Source organism: Talpa europaea (assembly GCF_964194135.1).
Source record: "Talpa europaea genome assembly, chromosome: 9".
NCBI classification, from domain to species: Eukaryota; Metazoa; Chordata; class Mammalia; order Eulipotyphla; family Talpidae; genus Talpa; species Talpa europaea.
Window position 1 is genome coordinate 18,643,326 of NC_140076.1, and position 20,586 is coordinate 18,663,911.

General features: G+C 46.9%; 2 protein-coding genes across 2 annotated transcripts in view; both read left to right on the forward strand.

Annotated features, from left to right (window-relative positions):
• Positions 1–401: 401 nt before the first annotated feature.
• On the forward strand, positions 402–15,318 carry TMEM39B (transmembrane protein 39B; the record flags this gene model as incomplete). The annotated part of the gene is made up of 6 exons (XM_084242159.1): positions 402–455; positions 771–925; positions 8,840–9,176; positions 10,073–10,260; positions 13,595–13,715; positions 15,076–15,318. The coding sequence occupies 6 exons, from the start codon at positions 402–404 to the stop codon at positions 15,316–15,318; spliced, it is 1,098 nt and encodes a 365-aa protein (XP_084098285.1).
• Positions 15,319–18,411: 3,093 nt separating this feature from the next.
• Positions 18,412–20,586, forward strand: part of KPNA6 (karyopherin subunit alpha 6) — a gene marked incomplete at its 3' end in the record, with an annotated part of 41,739 nt that continues 39,564 nt past the window's right edge. Inside the window, exon 1 of the mRNA XM_084241877.1 lies at positions 18,412–18,515. Coding sequence (XP_084098003.1) covers positions 18,512–18,515 — 4 coding nt within the window. The 5' untranslated portion in view covers positions 18,412–18,511. The remainder of the gene's footprint in view (positions 18,516–20,586) is intronic.

Consider the following 20,586-nt stretch of genomic DNA (forward strand, 5'->3'; position numbering starts at 1 on the left):
TACAGGTGGCCGAGATGAATCTGACACAGATTTTACCTCCAGGAGCAGTCTGAGTCCTGTGGGGAGATGAACCACAGTTATATGTGAATGTTTCAGGGACTGGAAAGAGCTCTGTGCAGGAGAGGTGCATGGGTGGTCAGAGCAAGAGGGCTCCCTCACCACTCTCTTATCTCCAGGGACTGTCCCACCTCCCTCCTCTGGGTCCTGTTCTACCCCTCTAGGTAATTTCCTGGCCTGACTCAGCTAAAGACCTGTGAAGGTCAGAGTGGGGACAGTCCCTATGGAAAGGACTGGGCAGGGGAGGTGGGTATGAGAAAAGCCTGTATATGGGCGGGGGGCCCATGTGACCCCTAGCCTCTGCCCCCTGACAGAATTTCCACCTGATCGACTTCAACTTGCTGATGGTGACCACCATTGTTCTGGGCCGCCGCTTCATTGGGTCCATCGTGAAGGAGGTGATTGGGTCCTAGAGGCTGTCTGGGGACTTTGGGGTTTCTCTATCCCCTGGGGATGCCAAGGACATATGCCCTTCCACCCTGAGGCATTTCCTTGGGGTTCCCTTTGGACTTGGTTGAAGAACATTACATACTTCCCATTGACTCTTAGAATTTTCTGGGTGTCAAAGAGAAGGATTCACCTTGCCAGTTCTGCCCAGCCTGCTGCCCCACATTTCCCTGGGTGGGATCACAGGCCATGCTGGGTGGGATTTGGGCACAGCCCCCGTGATCTCCATCCAAGATTCCATCCCGTCCTATCTCGCCCTGACCCAGGCTTCTCAGAGGGGAAAGGTCTCCCTCTTTCGCTCCATCCTGCTGTTCCTCACCCGCTTCACCGTTCTCACGGCAACAGGCTGGAGTCTGTGCCGCTCCCTCATCCACCTCTTCAGGACCTACTCCTTCCTGAACCTCCTGTTCCTCTGCTATCCGTGAGTACCCCTCACTTCACCCCTCACTGCCTAGTACCTGCTCTTAACCTTTGACCTGAGTGTGGCTGGGTCCTCAGCCCCCATACTTGGAAGACTCATAGGCAGGGCAGCAACAGTCTCTCTCACTGTCTGACAGAGAGGGCAGGATGATTGGTCTTTTTCAGGAGCAGAAACTGAGAGGGCACAGTTTACGCAGGGTACCAGCGACGGGGAGGTCAAAATGGGACTCAGACCTGAGTGTATTCCCACAGGAACATCCCGAGGGGATGCATGGACTTTGTCTCCTTCTCGCTTCCTTTCCTCTTTGTCTGGTTTTCCCTGTCTTTTTGTGAATTTCATTGTTTATGTCATCTCTTGGTGCCTCCCCTGGGCTTGTGAGCACCTGTGTGTGTGCATGAAAAACATGTGTGTTTGTGTGTGTGTGTCTACACATGCATGTGTGTATGTCTGTCTTTTTGTCTGTTTTGCTCATTTACTCTGTCCATCTCCTCTCGCTCTGTCTCACCAGAACCCAGACTATTGAGGAAAGAGCCCAGGACTGCCCTTTTTCTGGCATAGATTTGGGGAGGGCTTTTGCAAGGTGTCCACTCTGGCTGCTCCTGGGGCAGGCTCCTGGCTGCCTGGGCATTGACAGTTATTTCCCAACCTCTGGGCTTTCTGGCTATTGAACGTCCTCAGGCCAGGCCGACCCTGTTTGCAGGGAAGCTTCAAAGCTGGACATTCCTCTCTCTGCCCCGCATGACCAAAAGGGTGCTATCATGGGAGGAGCCCAGTCACATTTGCTTCAATTGTACCTTCTTTTTATTTCTAAAAGTGACATGTGTGATATTAAAACATTAAACTTTACAGAAGATTTTAATATAGAAAATGAAAGTTCCACAAAATCTCAGTCCTTGGAAAACTATATTGACAGTATATCCTTCCAAACTCTTTTCTGTGCAAGTTTACACACATACTTTTTTAAGACAAAGGTGGGATTATATTCTTTGTGATGTACAACTTACTACATTTTTTACATCACGTATATACTCATATAACTTGGATGTTTCCACGGCAATACATTTATTATGGGTCTGACCAGTTTTTTTAACGGTCTCATTGTGTAGACCTTTTTCTTTTTTAGATTTATTTATAGATCTTTTTAAACAATTTGTCTTATTTGTCTTCTACTAGTAGACTTTTGGGTTGTTTTTAGCTTTTCTCTATTCGAAACTATGAGGAGGGAACACTTTTTTTGCACACATCTTTGCACACTTATCCAATATCCCTATACAACAGATTCATAGAATTACTGAGCCAAAAGGTATGGCTCTATTTTCTGATAGATGGAATATGTAGCAGATGGCCCTCAGAGGGTTTACTGGTTAAAACTGTCAACAGTAGCTTTAATTTCTGGCTACGCTCTAGTAAGTCTCTCTAGGTATAGACATTACCCAAATGTTCATATTTTGCTTTGTTTTTTGTCAATTAGTTAAAAACTTTAACATTGTTTAAATACATCATCAAAATTAAGTCCAGTAGTGCCAATAGGCTAATGATAAAAAACAGCCTCCACCCCCACCTTCCAGGTTTTTAAGTGCTAATTCTTAAAAACACTCTAACTGTTTTAAGTGATTTTCAAGTTACTACCATCTTTTTTTTTTTTTTTTTTTTTTTTTTTTTTTTTATAGAGGCATGTTTTTATTTATTTATTTATTATATTTGTTTGTTTTGTTTATACATGCACTGGGCACAGTCAGAAGCGCGGGAGGGTGAGAGAACTCACCAGAGCCAGAGCGGGGAGCAGAGCAGGCAGAAGGACTGAAGTACACTGCTGAGGGGAGCAGCGGGCGGCAGGAGAGGTCTGCGCACCATGTGGGATCCTCCTCCGGTGGCCGGGGAGCAGCCGGGGATCGATCGAACCGGCGCCGCAGAGGCCGCGTGCAGCTTCCCAACCCAGCGCTCAACCGCTGCGCCACCGGGGAGGCCCCAAGTTACTACCATCTTTCCAATATCGTTGTACCTTTATTTCTTTTACATAGTTAAAATTCTAAAGGTGCAAAAGAATGAATAACCCCCCCCCCTTGACTTTTATTCCTAGCTCCCCAGTTTTTCTTCCAAGGGGTAACCACCAATATTTCTGATCTCCTGTATAATTTGGAAGTAAATGTTTTGCATGTGTGCTAGCATCACACATGCAATGTGCATATGCCTTGTGTGCACATTGATTTTGTGCAGTGATGGTGAAGATATAGCTGATCCTTCCATTCATGCTGTTCCCAATATTTGATAATTGTTACTATTTTCAGTTTTCTGTTATTTTTATTTTAGTGATATGAGTATGCTATATTTTTCTGTCATGAACATAGTCAGCATCTTAATTCCTTTTAAGATGAGCATATTAGGAACCCTACCCATCCGTTTTTGTCCCCTCTTTCTCCTCTTACTTCCTGGCAGCTACACTTTTATATTGTCAAGCTTGATATTCACATTCTCCTATTTAACCACATGTAAGTCTTCCTTTCTTTGCGTAAGGTAAATTCTAGAAATTAAAAACCAATTAGTAGCCTTGATAGTATTATGAGTATGAAAATATCATTCACTGGAGACCCTTGTAGTGTGCGTTGATGACATTCCTTCTCTATAGTTACTGCGTTTTAATCTTGGACTTCTTAAAAAAAGAGTTTCTAGTATAAACATCAAATGGTTTCTCTTTTCTTACATTTCTGTCATTGGCTTAAAATCATGTCACTTTTTAGTTTGCTTCATATTTAGATTGTAACTTTCTGATACAGCTTTTTATTTTTCTTAGCATTTCTAATTGCCTTTCTTTTTTCTTGTTGACAAAAGAATGATGGGCCTTCAACATATCCTCAAGTTTATCCAGCCTCTCAATCATGCTACCTGGCCTGGAGTCCATTTTCCCCCCCAAAGACATCCCTCCTGGAGCCCTCCATCCTCCTGCTCCAGTCTGGAGCGGGTGCCCTTTAGGTCTGCTGTGCAGCTTTCAGCCTGGGACTTCCCTTCGCTGCCCTCCTGGGTTGGATCCACTGTTTCCTGGATCCCATGTCTTCCTCTTTCTTGGTTTTCTTCCTTATTTGGCTGGAGTGCATTATCAGGTAATTTCTTTAACAATGGATACATGGGAAGAATATACATTCTGAGTCTTTGCATGTCTAAAAATGTCTTTATTCTCTCTTACTTGATTGATAGTTCACTTGAATGTAGATTTCCAAGTTCAAATTCATATTCTTAGAATTTTGAAGATACTGTTCCATGGTCTATAACATCTGGCCTTTCTAATGAGAAGTCTGAAGCCAATTTGATTCCAATGACTTTGGTTTTTTCCTTTATGGAAGTTTTGGAATATTTTATTATCTTTTGATTATTTGAAATTTCACAACAATGTATCTGCTGTAGAACTTTTGTTATTCATCTTATCAGGACTTATTAAAAGATTTGGGTATTTCTTCAGCTCAGGGAAGTTTCTTCTCTCTCTCTTTTTTTTTTATAGCTTCCCTTCCACTTTTTCTGTTCTTTCTGGTACTTCTGTTCATCAGATGGTAGATATCATAGATTAGTCTCTTATATTTTCTCTAACATTTTCCCTCGGATTTTTCATCTCTCCCCCATTATTCTTTCTTTCTCTACCCATCTCTTCTCTCTTTGATTTCCTGCTCTCTCTCTCTCTTTATTTTGCCTTTAAGGAGATTTTTCAATTTGCATCTTCCAGCTTTTTTACTGAGATTTTTTTTTAACAATCATATTTTTCATTCCTAAGGTCTCTTTCTTTCTTCTGATTGTTCTATTCTCCTGGCATTCTGTGCTTGTTTAAAAAATGTCTTATGTTCCCTAAATTTTGTCTTTCCACTTAGATAACTTTTCTGTCTCATATTCCTAGTTTTTTAAAAGATAATTGGTTTCTTTGGTTGCCTGTTTATCTTCAAGAATGAAGGACTGAGTAGCTTGAAATGCATTTTTCTCTCTCTCTGTCACTGTAGACGTGAGTGGGGAGTTTGGCTGGGAGTTCTAAGAATTTGGCCAGGGCACACTGTCTGCAGACTTTGCTTTAGATTGAGTGAGTAAAGGGCTAGTTGTCAGGCTGTGGGACGCCACAGGCCAGAAAGGTGTTAACACAAGGATCCCCTACTAGAAGCCTCAGTTCTCTATAATTTATTTATTTATTTTAATCTTTTTTTAAAAAGAGTTATTTATTTATTTATACAAGCACTGGGGTACAGTCAGAAGCACGGGAGGGTGAGAGAATTCACCAGAGCCAGAGCTGGGAGCAGAGCAGGCAGAAGGACCAAAGTACACTGCTGAGGGGAGCAGCGGGCGGCAGGAGAGGTCTGCGCGCCATGTGGGACCCTCCTCCAGTGGCCGGGGAGCAGCTGGGAATCGAACCAGCGCTGCAGAGGCTGCGGGCAGCTTTGCAACCCAGCGCTCAACCGCTGGGCCACCAGGGAGGCCCAGTTCTCTATAATTTAGACAATTCTTTGGAGAAGAAGCCTTCAGGGTGGGTTGTGTGAGGTATGTAGGAAATTAAAGGAACTGACTCTTACAAGTAAATAAAAAAAATCTTTGTTTAATGCTGTTCAGCCCTGCTTTGCACTTCTGCTTTCTAACAAATGTGGCCACTTCAAGCAGGAGTCTCTTTTGGGTCACTCAGGCAGATAAGCTCCTACCCCCAGTACAACCTTGAGGCATCTTCTAGACCTACACCATCCAATTTAGTAGTGTCTAGCTTCCTGTTGTCATTGAACATTTGAAATAGGCTAGTCTGAATTGAGATTTGCTGTAAATGTAAAATATATATTGGATTCTGAAGACAGTACTAAAAAAAGAGAAAGTAAGTAAAGCATCTCATTAATAAACAGATTGCATGTTGAAATGATAATATTTTGCACATATTGGGGTAAAAGAAATTAAGTATTAAAATGAAATTTATCTCTCTACTAGAAAATTGAAAATTACATATGTGACTCTCATGGACAGCAGTGCATTAGAGGATGATTTCCTTCCTCATCTGTCATCTGTCATGTACTTTCTAGATTGTCAAAATCACTTGTGTCTTGATAACCCGCACCCTCATTCCTTTTTTGCTGATACAGATTTGTTTTCTGCATTTTACTGTCACATCTTGGATGGCAAGGATGAGAGGAAACTTGCCATCGTTCATGTGAAGCTGTTTCTAATTTCTTTTTTTTTATTATTTCTAACTTCCGACCCGTCAAAAGTCATGTCACTTGCTGTCACCAAATAATTGAGTGGATCACGAGGCCTATCTGTGTTCCTTCCTAGAGGCAAAACCAGGGAGATTCTTAAGTATGAACTCTCAACTTTGAGTCTGAATTGTATGTATGTTCATATAAGTGCCCCTTCCCCTCAGTACCACAAGGTATCCTGAAATATGTTTTGGAAATCCATTTCAGTCTTCTTTCCTGTCCCACAGGAATCACTGGCCTCTTTCTTTTCTAAGCAGGATGTATTGATCTTCTGCTCTGGGCCAGGCACCATGCTGGGGGTTGTTGCAAGGATTAGGAAAGACTATGAACACACTTACATTATGCTTGTCTGAATGTAGAGAATCAGTGCAAGCTACAGAGCATAAGGCAAGTTAAGGAAACTGAGGCTCAAAGAGTTTATATAATTGGTCCCAAATCAAAGCACTAGTAAGTAACAGAGTAGAGATTTTCATCCTGGCCTATTTGACCCAAAAGATGATGTTCTTTTTTTTTTTTTTTTTTTTTAAAGATTTATTTATTTATTTATTTATACAAGCACTGGATACAGTCAGAAGTGCAGGAGGGTGAGAGAATTCACCAGAGCCAGAGCAGGGAGCAGAGCAGGCAGAAGGACCGAAGTACACTGCTGAAGGGAGCAGCGGGCGGCAGGAGGGGAGCAGCGGGCGGCAGGAGAGGTCTGCGCGCCACGCAGGACCCTCCTCCTGTGGCCGGGGAGCAGCCGGGGATCGAACCGGTGCTGTAGAGGCTGCGGGCATCTTTGCAAGCCAGTGCTCAACCACTGTGCCATTGGGGAGGCCCAAAAGATTATGTTCTTAGCCAGAGTTCTCTAATTTATCTTACTTAACCTTACCCTGGGAGAATAGTAGTATCCCTATTTTATATTTTTATGGAAAATGTGCTCTGGATGTGGTTTATGTAAGGAGCATCGTCATTTTATAGATCAGAAAGTAGATACCCAAAGTAGCTGTTACTTGCCCAAGGACTCATGTATCCCTTCTTGGAACCTCAGAAAATAGGAAAAGAAAAAATTACTGCTGGGGCCTCCCTGATGGCGCAGCCGGTTGAGCGCCGTGCTGTGAAGCTGTCCGCAGTCTCTGCAGTGCGGGTTTGATTCCTGGCCAACCAGAGAGCTGACCCACATGGCCTTCGGGTCAGCTGCCTTGCCCACTGCTCCCGTCAGCAGTGTATTTCATTCAGTCTGCCTGTTCTGCTCCCCGCTCTATCTCTGGTGAATTCTCTCACCCTCCTGCACCTCTGGCCTGTACCCCAGTTCTTGTATAAATAAATTAAAAAAAGAAAAAATTACTGTTGATAAGAAAATTTAGCATTTTCAAAGCCCTTATACCTGGAGGGCAGCCCAAGGACCCTTCTGGATCTGGGGATATTGTGAGGCCCTGAGCTAAGTAAAAAAAAGGAATGTCTGTAAAGGACATATACCATGGACCTTACAAGTACTGTGGTCAGCATCCACCCACTTTCTGTAATTACCTACTCTTCTGGGCTATGGGTGTATCTAGTTTGCTCCTTAAACAGTACCAGCTACATACTCAACACACCCTTTGATGAATTAACTCTAGCCCTGAGGGACTGGTAAGGTTCAAGGGCCTGGTACACAGCACAAAATAAATATTTGTTCCCAAACTGCTTTCTATGAACTAAAGAGCTGCCTCTAACATAGGCATCCCTAACAATTTATACACCTCTTTTGTATCACTGAGTACTTTTTTTTTTTTTTTTTTTTTTTACACTGCTGAGGGGAGCCGTGGGCAGCAGGAGAGGTCTGTGAGCCATGTGGGACCCTCGCTGGTAGCCGGGGATGGAACTGGCGCTGCAGAGGCTGCGGGCAGCTTCACAGCCCAGCGCTCAACCGCTGTGCCACCAGGGAGGCCCTGAGTACATTTTTTTTTAAGATTTTAATTTTTTTTTTATGCTTACAAGAATTGGAGTGTAGACCAGCGGTGCAGGAGTCGGGGGTTGTGTGTGTGAGAGGATTCACCAGAGACAGAGTGAGGAGTAGAACAGGCAGATATACTGAAATACACTGCTGAGGGGAGCAGCGGGCAAGGCAGGAGAGGTCTGCTGCATCATGTGGGTAGCTCCCTGGCCACGGAAGGAACTCGTGCTGCAGTGGCTGGTGATAGCTTCATAGTTCTAAAACTATAACCCCTGGGCCACCAGGGAGTTCCTCACTGAGTACATTTTTAATTAATTGTTCATAGTACTTGTTGAGTATCTGCTTGATTTTTGGCATCAGACAGTTGTGAGTTTGAATCACAGCTCTATTAACTTCCTTTATTGTATAACCTTTAACTCTCTGAGCCACAGCTTCTCAGCTGAAAAGGGTACAAAATAACCCTAATAATAATGATTTTAGGAGAATGGAAGAAGAGAACACAGGTAAAGCACTTAGTGTAGTGTTCAGATCATAGGCTGTGCCAGTGTGAGCTGTTACTATGTTAGTCAGCACCTGCTTCCTGCTGTATCCCCAGTGCTCGGCCCAACATTCATGATGCACTAATGCCAATATGTGTGTCGAATGACTCATCACTGGTAGAAAGCTGGGTAAATTCTCCTCTTTGAGCGGCCAGGAGAGCTAAGCCCCAGGCAGGAAAGAAGATTCCCTCAGTGGTTGAGGGTTGGGAGCCAGGCCCATGAGCAGGCCTGCCCTCACCACTGTCTTCCCCAGCAGGTTTGGGATGTACATTCCGTTCCTGCAGCTGAACTGTGATTTCCGCAAGACAAACCTCTTCAGCCACATGGCCTCCATGGGGCCCCGGGAGGCAGTCAGTGGCCTGGCACGGAGCCGGGACTACCTGCTGACACTGCGGGAGACCTGGAAGCAGCATACACGGCAGCTGTATGGCCCAGAGGCCATGCCCACCCATGCCTGTTGCCTGTCACCCAGCCTTATCCGCAGCGAGGTAGAGTTCCTCAAGATGGACTTCAACTGGCGTATGAAGGAGGTGCTGGTCAGCTCCATGCTGAGTGCCTATTATGTGGCCTTTGTGCCCGTCTGGTTTGTCAAGGTGCGTAGCCCAACCCAGGAGGGGAAATGGCCTGCCTGGGGCCTTGCCTTCCTGCCTGCCCCCCATAAACCCTCCTGCTTGCATAAATAACTCCACTGTTTGTGATGAGATGCCCATCTGTTCTCTTAAGAGCTAAAGTGGCTACTGTCTCCATTTTAGAGTGGATAGAACAAGGCTGATTGAAAGGAAGTGACCTGCCCAAGGTCCCCCAGCCAATGAAGGAGACAGGCCATTGTTCACGACACTTGATAACAAAAAGCAGTGACTTGTATTCATTGTGGCTCTTTGGATACAGGCCTGCACCATGTCCTGCTTTCTCGTTAAATAGGAAAGCCAGGACTCATCCAGATCTGAGAGACCCCCAAAAGTCTGTGTTCTCTCTAGCTTGTATAGCCTTCTGAGAAGCTACCCTAGCTGACAGTTGACTTGTAACATTTCTGTAAGAATGGACAGCTCTGAATGATTTGAGGTTGAGAGGACTTATGTCTGTGGAATACCTACAACATGCTATAGTTTTCATGAGTATTTACTCCTCCTACCACCTCTCAAGTGGTTTATAACCCAGAACACAGAGGAAGTGAAATGACTTGCCCAAGGCCACATAGTTAATCAGCCTCAAGGCCACGATTTCAACCCATGTTTGTTAGACCCCAGAACCTCTCCTCTGTCTCAGAATGGTGAGCACTGGGAGCAGTTTTTCTTTGTAAAAACCGAGTAGTGGGTGGAGGGTCTCTGTCCATGATTAAGAAGTTGTGAGGTCTTTGTTGATCCTTGGTTTCACACCACCTGAGGTCTCTCCAGGGCTGTCCTGATGTCTAAGGCAGAGAGAATTAGGGAAGGGAGAGAGGGAGACCTTACGGGTGTCCCAGGCCTCACCCACCTCCCGCTGCTCCTAGAACACACATTACTATGACAAGCGCTGGTCCTGCGAGCTCTTCCTGCTGGTGTCCATCAGCACCTCAGTGATCCTCATGCAGCACCTGCTGCCTGCCAGCTACTGTGACCTGCTGCACAAGGCCGCTGCCCACCTGGGCTGCTGGCAGAAGGTGGACCCAGCGCTGTGCTCCAATGTGCTGCAACACCCGTGAGTTGCCCCACCCTTCTCTGCCCAGCCCCAGCCCTTCCGGTCAGTGTCTGGAGTCACTCATCAACTAATTCATTCAGCCAGCAAGTAATGACTGAGCATGTCTCATGTGCCAGGCCTTGTGGCCAGAGTGGGGCATAGCAGTGCCCAAGAAGGCCATGTTTTCTGTCCTTGGGTTATTTACAGTGTACTGGGGGCAGGTGGTAAATTCATCAGCTCATTGACTTTCTCCTTCACTGACTACTGTTTATTCGCTTATTGACTGAATTTGACCAGTCATTGCTTCACTTCTCTCAGCTGCTCACTCATCTGTTTGATCATTAGGTCACCTCTTTAAGCAGACATTTGCGTCTACCTAATCCATACCAGGCCTGGCCCTATGTTTTGGGCAAAGGAGTTTGGACTTTGACCTGTAGGCAGAAGAGAGTTTTGAACAGTGGAGGGACCCATTCTAGAGTATGCCTTAAAAACCTCAGCGGGTGATAGGATCTGGTGTGATGTTAACTGATGGTGAACCCTGGCCAGGGAAGGAGAGCCACCGGAGGAAATGGCTGAGACGAGATCCTTGAGGAGTTCACAGTCTGGTGGGGGGAAATAGCAATGGACACAGGATGAGTGCCGCAAAAGAGGCCCAGCTGCAGGATGGCACCGTGCCCAGAGCAGAGGCAGATATCGCCCTGCTCAGGCTAGCCCTGAGGCTGTCCTCCCCTCACCTGGCTGATCCTTCTTGGGTGCCTAGCATTTCTACAGCCCTTCATCACAGTACTTCCCACCCAGATTATACTAATTTTCACACCTGTATTACCCCATTAGACTGGAAGCTCCTCAAGACTGGGACCATCTCTGAATCACGTCTGAGTCTTGGGCCCAGCACAAGGCCTGGCAGAGAGGAGGCCCCAGGACAGGTTAGTAGATAGGCCCTTCAAGGAACAAGATTCAGAGGGAGGCTACAGATGCCAAGCCTCCTGGTGTTGGCCCTTTGTGCTAGTCAGGATCCTTCTCAAACTCTGTCCACGTGGTCCAGGAAAGGGGCTGGGCATTGCCAATTAGCCAAAAATAGGACACAGCTTAGCCTCAGGCTCTGAGGAGAGGTAGTCGAACAGAACATAGTTGAACAAGAGGATGAACCTGGCCATGGCTCACCATGGTCTGCAGGTGTAAGCTCCAGGCTCCTGCACAGGACTTCCCATCTGATGAGCAGGCCTCTCCAGCCTTTTCTGCTTCATTTCTTACCATGCCACGCCTCCACTCATACCCTGCTCAGACCAGACCTCTTCAGATCCTCAGATTCTGTACTTTTGTATCTAGGCTTTTGGCTATGATGCCTGTTTTGCCTGGAATGCCCTTTCTGTCTTTCTCTTCCCGATGAACATCCTTCAGCACTTTGCTTCATCCTGACCACACAGGATGGGTTCAGTGTCCTGTCCCTGTGCTCCCGAAACCTGTAACACCACACACAGTGCTTTCTGCTGTGTTTGCTTAGTTACTTGCTGTCACTCCAGGACCACCGCCCCTGGAAGTCAGGGTCCTTGCCTGTCAGGCATTCAAATGTCTCCTTACCCCTGGCAGACTACCTGGCTTATGTTTGGTCCATGGCAAATTTTTGGTCTTTTTTTTTTTTTTTTCTAATTTTTCTTTTTTTAAGATTTATTTTATCTGTACAAGAACTGGGCTACAGGCCAGATGTGTGGGAGGGTGAGAGGATTCACCAGAGACAGAGCAGGGAACAGAACAGGCAGAATGACTGAAATACACTGCTGAGAGGAGCAATGGGCGAGACAGGAGGGGTCTGCCCCACCATGTGGGTTGCTCCACGACCAGCGGTGATCGAACTGGCACAGCAGAGGCTGCGGACAGCTTCACAGTGCTGCGCTCAACTGCCTGTGCCACCAGGGAGGCCCCCATCTTTTTTTTTTTTTTTTTTTTTAAGATTTATTTATTTATTTATACAAGCACTGGTACAGTCAGAAGCGCGGGAGGGTGAGAGAATTCACCAGAGCCAGAGCGGGGAGCAGAGCAGGCAGAAGGACCGAAGTACACTGCTGAGGGGAGCAGCGGGCGGCAGGAGAGGTCTGCGCGCCATGCGGGACCCTCCTCCTGTGGCCGGGGAGCAGCCGGGGATCGAACCTGCATTGCAGAGGCTGTGGGCAGCTTCTCAACCCAACGCTCAACTGCTGTGCTACCAGGGAGGCCCAACCCCCGTCTTTTTTTTAAGGTACAGTTTATACATAGTGAAATGCACAAATCTCAAAATGTGCATTCTTTGAGAACATTTCCAGTTCCTCAGAAAATATCTTCAGGACCCTTCCCAATGACTCTTCCCTACCCTCTTTCCCCCCCAAAACAACCCAAGTTCCATTTCCTTTCACCATAATTTAGTTTTACCTACTCTAGAACTTCATATAAATGGAATAATATAGTAAATACTCTGTGTCTAACTTCTCACACTCAGCATTTTGTCTGTGAGGCTCATCTGTGTTGTGTGTAAACGCCATGACTTTTTTTTCAATGAATGAATCAACAGGGCAGCATGAGATGAAGCTTCTTGCAGATACTGATTCTTAATCCTCTGGCCCAGGGTCTTTTGGCATTCCTGGGAGATCTTGTTGAGCACTGGAAGAAAGCTTACTGATCCCACTATCCCACAATCTCATTCACTGGTCACTGGGACCTCTTTGTGCGAGGCCTCATGGCATGCCTTGAGTTCACAGAGATGACTCAGACAGACTGAAGGGCTGCAGACTATTCAGGGATGTAAATATATGACAAAACACTAGGGAAAGTGGACCAGTGGCAGAAAATTCAGGTAGCAGTTAAAGGATGCTGAGCTGAACTCTGTGGGGAGTGTGAGAAAGGCTTCTTGGAGGATGCTGAGGTTTGAAAGATGATAGGGAGCTTGGCAGAAGAGAAAGGCATTAGGAGTGACATTCCACTTGTAGGGAGCAACTTAAGTAGAGACATGACCCAGTGATGGGTGCTGGAGAAACTGGAACTAGTATGGGAGTCCTAGAAGACCACACAAGTCCTTTGGCCAGGCCAGATCCATGTGTTGGACAGTTGAAGGATACATGAATAAAATGCACCTAAAGAGGAAAAAGGTACATAACTACTTCTCACACAGCATCAACCCTAGACCTTTTAACTCCGCATAGTGAATTTCTCATGACTCTTACCCCATTTTGCAGAGGAGGCAATTGAGATCCATAAAAGGAAAGTCACTATGTCTAAGAGATAGATGTAGAAGTAGAGTTCTGGTGGTCACCCCACGCCCAATCTGGTACCCCCTTTTGTGGGTGAACTCGGGGTAAAGGGCACTGTTGGGCTGTGCCTCCAGGTGGACTGAAGAATGCATGTGGCCGCAGGGTGTGCTGGTGAAACACAGCAAGAACGTCTACAAAGCAGTGGGTCACTACAATGTGGCCATCCCCTCGGATGTCTCCCACTTCCGGTTCCACGTGAGTCTCCTCCCCTGGGAAGGAGGGATGGGGTCTTATCTAAAAGGCAGGGCAGGAGAATCTCGGGGTAGCAAGGTGATGTCATAGCCAGAGAAGGTTATCTTTAGTATTTCCCAAATCCAAAGGAAGACAGCCTACATGCAGCACAAAGACAGCTGAGTCAGTCATCACGTCATAGCTGCAGCTCGCTGGTAACAGGTCTTTCAAAACATTGGGTGGAGCCAGGAAAGATGATACAATAAAAGGAATTCTTAGTGGGGAAAATAATAACTATCCTCATTCCCCATTGTGTGCCAGGCACTGTGGTGAGCACTTCTCAGGCAGACCTCACCGGAGCCTTGCATGAGAGAAGTGCCAGGGCTGGCCACACTTTTAGATACTGAAACCGACTTAAAGATTTTAACTGGTTTGAGGGTGCCTTACTCTGGGAAACTGGGGACTTAGTACTATGGAAAGGGCTGCTCAAAATCATCTAGGCTAGTGTCCTAGTTTATTGTACTATCAAAATCCTTTTTCAGTTGCAGCCACAAAATCCAGTATATAAGACCTTGTGGCACTGCTCTGTTTAGGAAAGGTTTGGAACTCCTTTCACTTCTCACTCATGCCTGCCATCCCCCCCCAAAAGTACCCTTCAGAACCTGGGGTTCTAAGGAACAGAGTTTGAGAAAATGATATGAGCAACCTTAAGCCTAGAAGGGAAAAGGCATTGTCCAAGGTCCTGCAGCCTGTTGGGTGCAGAGCTGAGTCTAGCATCTTGTTCTCTTAGCCTCCCATTTCCCATTTTTCTCATTTCGTTAGCCAGGAATTTTAGGCACCTAAATACTGATCATTCTTGAACTCTTCAGAAGATTTTTCTTGATTCCCTACACTCTGCCTTGCCCTGTTAACACCAGGTAAGGATGAAGAGTTGCCATGGTCCCTGGAAGCTTCTGGCCTAGCTGAGGATGCCACATAATGAAGTTGTAGGCGACTCAGAGTGGAGGGTTCATAACTTTCTGGACCAGTGTCAAAAGATTCTAATTTGTTGAGGCATGGCAATACCTAGAAGGATCACATATGAGGGGTATTGATTTTAGACCAGAAAAAGTTTGGGACCGCAAGCAAGACCTCCTACTATTTGGAGGAGATAGATGTGGAACAAGATCTTAAATGACTTATGTGGGAAGCAGTATGGTTAAGAACACTATAAACAAAAATAGGCTGCAAAGTACATGCCCATTCCTACAAAATCTGTCTTCCTCAAGTCTGCAGGGGGCCCTAAGCTTGTCCCTTTCATTGCCTCCTCCCCCCAGAGTCCCCACCTAAGAGGCAGGTTTCTGGAGCATACCCTTCTAGTCCTTGCCTCTTCTTTCCTGGACAGTTCTTTTTCAGCAAACCCCTGCGGATCCTTAACATTCTGCTGCTGCTAGAGGGCGCTGTCATCGTCTACCAGCTATATTCCTTAATGTCCTCAGAAAAGTGGCACCAGACTATCTCACTGGCACTCATCCTCTTCAGCAACTACTACGCCTTCTTCAAGCTGCTGCGGGATCGCCTGGTGTTGGGCAAGGCCTACTCGTACTCTGCCAGCCCCCAGCGGGATCTGGACCACCGCTTCTCCTGAGTCCCCAGGGCGACCCCAGGGACAGCATCCAGGCTTCGGCCAGGGTCTCTCTGGGAAGGGCTGTTGGGGCGGGATCGGTAAGGGGCAAAACAAAAACAAAAAACTGACAAAAAAAATCCACCAGAGTTTGTATTTTTGTTACATACTGTTTCTTTCTTTGTAATTGATGTGATTATGAGGAAAAAAGTCCTATTTTTATACTCCCAATAAGCTTGTGTCCTGTATTTCTTTTCCTTCTCTCCTGACAGAGAACAGAGGTGCGGTGTGGGATTCTGCACTGGGAAGTCCCATGTGTGGCTTTCAGGGTCCCTGTAGGCTCTCTTCTCCAGTGGAGAGGAGGAGAGAAAGCACCAGGGTAATGGTGATAGCTGGGAGCTCAGAGAGCTTATGTGACTTGCCCAAGGTAACACAGCTAGGAAGTGGTAGAGCTGAGCAAAAACAAGCAACCCCTTGAAGGTTGACACTACTATCCTGGCAGAATGTGATGTCCTGATTCTCTCAGCATGCAGACACTGAGCCCTGCATTGTGCCAAGTGCTCTGGTAGATGATGAGAGTGCCAGGACAGAAGCAAACAAGTCATACTACCCTGCAATGGTATAACAGTGACAAGGTACACAGTAGCACAGGGGAGAGGATGTTCTCTGGACTTCTGGAAGACGAACAGCCAGACTTCTATCAGCTATTTCCTAAATGGACAAGAAGGGGGAAAGGCATTTCAAGTAAAAGAAAGGACCTGTGCACTAACAGATTTGGAACATCCTGGTGTGTGGGGGGAGCGTAAGAGAATGTGGTTTCCACAGCATGAAGGATTAAGGAAGGTGTGGCTAGATGGGCTGGAGCTGGAAAGGTTTGCTGGAGCTGGATCTGGGAAGACAAATGGCCCTAAGCTAGGGAGGTTATATGAAAAAGGCTAAATGCTAGAGTAGACACAAAGGGGATTGGAGGGTCACCTGGCTCCTGTGGGCAAGGATGAGGGGCTCCAGGGGCTGGGATAAAGTCTTAGCCTCTCATCAAGTCACCCCTAGTTCCTCAGTTCTTTCCTTGAGCCCATGTTGGCCACAAAACACATGGATAAGAGCCTCCCTGGTGATGCAAGGGGTTAAGCACCACACTATGAAGCAATCTACAGCCTCTGCAGCAAGAGTTCAATCCCTGGCCGGCCAGAGAGCAACCTACATGGTGAGGCAGACCCCACCTGTCTCACCCGCTGCTCCCCTCAGCAGTGTGTTTCAGTCAGTCTGCCTGTTCTGTTCCCCATTCTGTCTCTGGTGAATCCTCTCACCCCCTGCATCTCTGGCCTGTACCCCAGCTCTTGTATGCATAAATAAATCAATCTTTAAAAAAAAAAAACCATACAGATAAGTCTACTGTGATGGACGGGAGACAGACACTGCAAGGAATACTTTGGTGACTGTTGAGGCAGGAATTGTGCTAGGCACTGGGACTGAGACAAAAAAGAGGAAGATAATGCCCCTTCAATACACAACCAGGAGAGTGAGCCACACCTTCTGAGCAAATTAGGGTACTAAGTGCTGAGGAAAACGTGTCCAGGGCTCTGGATTGCAGAGAGAGGATAGCTCTAGAAAGAGGCTTTTTTGAGGAGGTGAGTGCTGAATTGGGTGTTAACATGAGTTCATGTCATAGAGGAAGGGAGTTTCCCAAATATGGATGGAGCATCGGTTGCTGGGTGGGGAGTCGCTCCAGAAGCCAGTAAGGGCCAGCTTGTGAGGAAGACTGAAATGTCTGGGCATAACCTAAGGGCAGACAGTAGGAAATTGCTAAGCAGAGGGGTGCCCTGATGAGGTGCTGCTATTAAGGAGATAGTGGGTGCAAGAGAGCCTGGAGACAAAAGATCAGCGAGGATCTTTTGACATAGGCTGGGACAGAATGAAGAGTTCTGACCCTGAGTAGAGGCTCAAGTAGGAAGAGAGACAGTGCTCCCTTTCCTGAAAGAATGGTTTCAGAGTTGGCTTTTTGAGTTGTTTTCCTTAACGGACCAGGCACACAACTAGAGTTGGCAATTTGTTCAGCTTCCAAAAGACAGACCCCTCCTGGGACTAATGACAAAGACATAGGCTTCTCTGTGTTGAGGACTGGATGTTATGATGCAAAGAGGGAGGTCTAATGCGTACCAGGCATAAATTCCACAATTCAAATGCCACATGAATACTTAGGACCTCAAATTCATCTCCAAAAAAGGGAGATCACATTCCTTGCTCTGTAACTCAGAGGCCTGTTCATTCATTTGTTTATTCATTCAGCAATCATTTATAGAGCACATAACTTTGTGCCAAACACAGTCCACAGGGGCCACAAGCTGCAGTGATGAACAACGCAGAACCTACCCCTGCCCTCAGGGAGCTCGCTGTGAGGATAAAGGAAATATAAAGGTCCACTATAAAGCACAACTCGGGATTCATTCTTCTACTTACCTCCCAATTACTCTTCACTTTTTCCTTGTCTTATCTCTCTTTTCCCTTCTCCAGAAGCCTCCTTATTCATATTCAGCTCTGGCTCTCTGTATGGCTTAACCTAAAGGTAGGGATAGGGTTCTGAAGAAAAAGCTTCTCAGGGAAGAGACCTCACTACAAGAAATTGAAAAAGCTGGGGCCTCCCTGGTGGCGCAAGGGGTTAAGATGCAACCTATGAAGCTCACCACAGCCACGTCAGGCACAAGTTCTATCCCCAACCAGGGAGGTGATTCACATGGCCCAGCAGACCTCTCCTGTCTGGTCCACTGCTCCCCTCAGCAGCGTATTTTTGTTGATCTGCCTGCTCTGTTCCCCACTGTCTCTGGTGAATCCTCTCACCCCTCCAAAAACCCTGGCCTGTACCCCAGTTCTTTTATGTACAAATAAATAAATCTTAAAAAAAATAAAAAATAAAAATATGAAAAAGCTGAGAACTTCCACCCACACAACTTTCTTTAGTAGCTATCCCCCCATCCCAGTCTCTCTCCACCCACTCCTTCCAAATTTCATCCCTATTCCCTGCCTTTAATAGCTGCGTTCTCTTTAAGCGCGATCCTCCGTGTAAACTAAGCAGAGGGGCTGAGAGCGCGTTTCTTCCCGGATTGAACGTGAGGTTGTTTGTCCGTTTGGGGCTGCCGTCCTGCAGGTCCGCCATATTGTCTGCTGAAGCTGCCGCTGAAGCCGCCGCTGCCGCCGCCAAATAGGAGCGAGCGGAGCCGCGATGGGTGAGTAAGGAAACCGGGCAATCCGAGACTCGAAGTACAGCGGTGTTGGGGGGGTTTAGGGTCTGGCGAGCGCTTGTCTCAGGTTTGCGGAGGATGCCTGAGCCCCCTCCAAATAGGTTTGGGGGGAGAAGCCAGGCCGGGAGTGCCCCCCAGGCCAGTTGGGGCCCGCCGGGGGAGCAGCCCTCGGGGCTGATTCCGGGAGCACCTTGGCTCGCTGGAAGCCCCCACGTGGAGGCCTCGGGCCGGGGCCCACATATTCCCGGGGCCGTGAGGAGGCCGACGTTCCAGCCGGCGCCAGGACGGGCCGGGGGCCGGGCTCCCGGCCGCAGGCCCCGGCGGAGCAGAGGGGCCCTCTCCCGGCGTGTGCTTGACCCACACGCGTCTGGCTGGATGCGGCGCCTCCCCGGGGCTCAGGGAAATGCTACCCACGTCGCAGGTCGGGTCCTCGGATGAGGGGGACGCCCGGCGAGCCAGCTGCAGCCCTGTAACCAGGGGCAGCCAGGCCCGAGGCCGCCTGGGCCGCCGAAGGCCGAGAGAACTTCCTTAGCTGAGGCGGAAATGGGGCGGTTCGGTTGGGCTCAGAGTGACAGCCTTCGTGGTGGTAGCAAACCGGGGCCAAGACCTCATGGCCACACGTAGGTCGGGGCTTCACGCTTCTGGACTCGGTATCGTTAGAGAAAAGGAACGACCTGTTGCTGTTTTTGAAGGAACTCCTGCCAGCGAGGCCTGCACTCAGAGAGAATGTGCTAGCACAGTCGCTAGATTTACCATCAGTGGTGTGTCGTCTCTAGCAATAAGAACTGTTAAATTTGCTAAGCTGTTCCTAGGCGCAGGCATTAGTCTGCTTGCTGTACACGTCCTGTTTTACTTAATATGCGCAATTTATGTGAGATTTTGTCTGGTGTCATCCCTATTTTACAAATAAGGAAACTGAGGCTTAGAGAGGTAAAGTAACTTACCCAAGGTCACACAGTTAGTGGCTAAACCAGGGTTATCACTCCAGAGCCCCCGTTTATAGCTGCTGCTATAGCCCGGCCCTCTAGTGGTTGGACTGGGAGAAGAGGGACGAATGCTTGTAACCCTAGGCAAACTTATAAAGGTGTTGTGTATTTTGTTTTGCTTTATTTGCTAGTGGGCCTCCTCCTTTAAAATCTTTAGTATAAATGAAACTGAAAGACTCGAAAGTGAATTACTAATCCCAGCGAGAGAGAGAGAGAGAGCGCGCGCGCGCGCGCGTGTGTGTTTGTGTGTGTGTGTGTTTGGGAGGGGCTAGGTGAGATTCAGGGAATTTTGTAAGATCCCTGATCCTGAGGAAACAAAGTCCCTTGAGCTGCAAGGCAACGACTTTGGAATCAGGCCTTTCATTTCTTAGCTCTCCTCCAAAGAAGTCACTTAAATATCAGGTGCAGTAATGCATATGAAAAATATCTAGCACAGGTCACAATAAATGTTATTTTCCTTCCTTTATGAACCTTCCCTCTAAAAGGGGAAAGGAGCAGTATTATCAAGGTACTTGAGGACTAACAGATTTCAGTATTTGGACCTCGTAAGGGCTCTGTAAATATCCAAACACCTTCGATGATGTTAGTTCCTTCCCCTTATGCACTCTTACTTTCATTGGCCTCCAGTGAGTGATCAGATTGATAGGCCTGTCTTTGTAACTACAACTTTATGTACCAATGAAAAAATTTTAGGGACTTTCATGTTATTGACTTTGTGTTGGCTTTCAATTTCAGGAATATTGTTGCCTCAGAGGGAAAGAGCTAATATTAGGTTTACTAAGCTTAATGAAATTAATTTAGTAGCAATTTACTCAATTTTTACACATTGGAAAACTACCTCAGAGACCTGTAACACAGCTGTTGTGTTGCATAAGCACCAAAGCCAGAAATAAGATACTTGCCCACTTTGCTGCTTATAAACCTCTTTAAAAATATTATATATTTTTAAGTAAAGTTAGTCCATTTCTGGTAGACTTTGAGATGAACATGCTTTGGTGGAGCAACAAAACCTCACCAGGATCCTGAAGGGTACTTTTAGTCAAGTCAAGCACTCTCACCTTTTCTGTCCA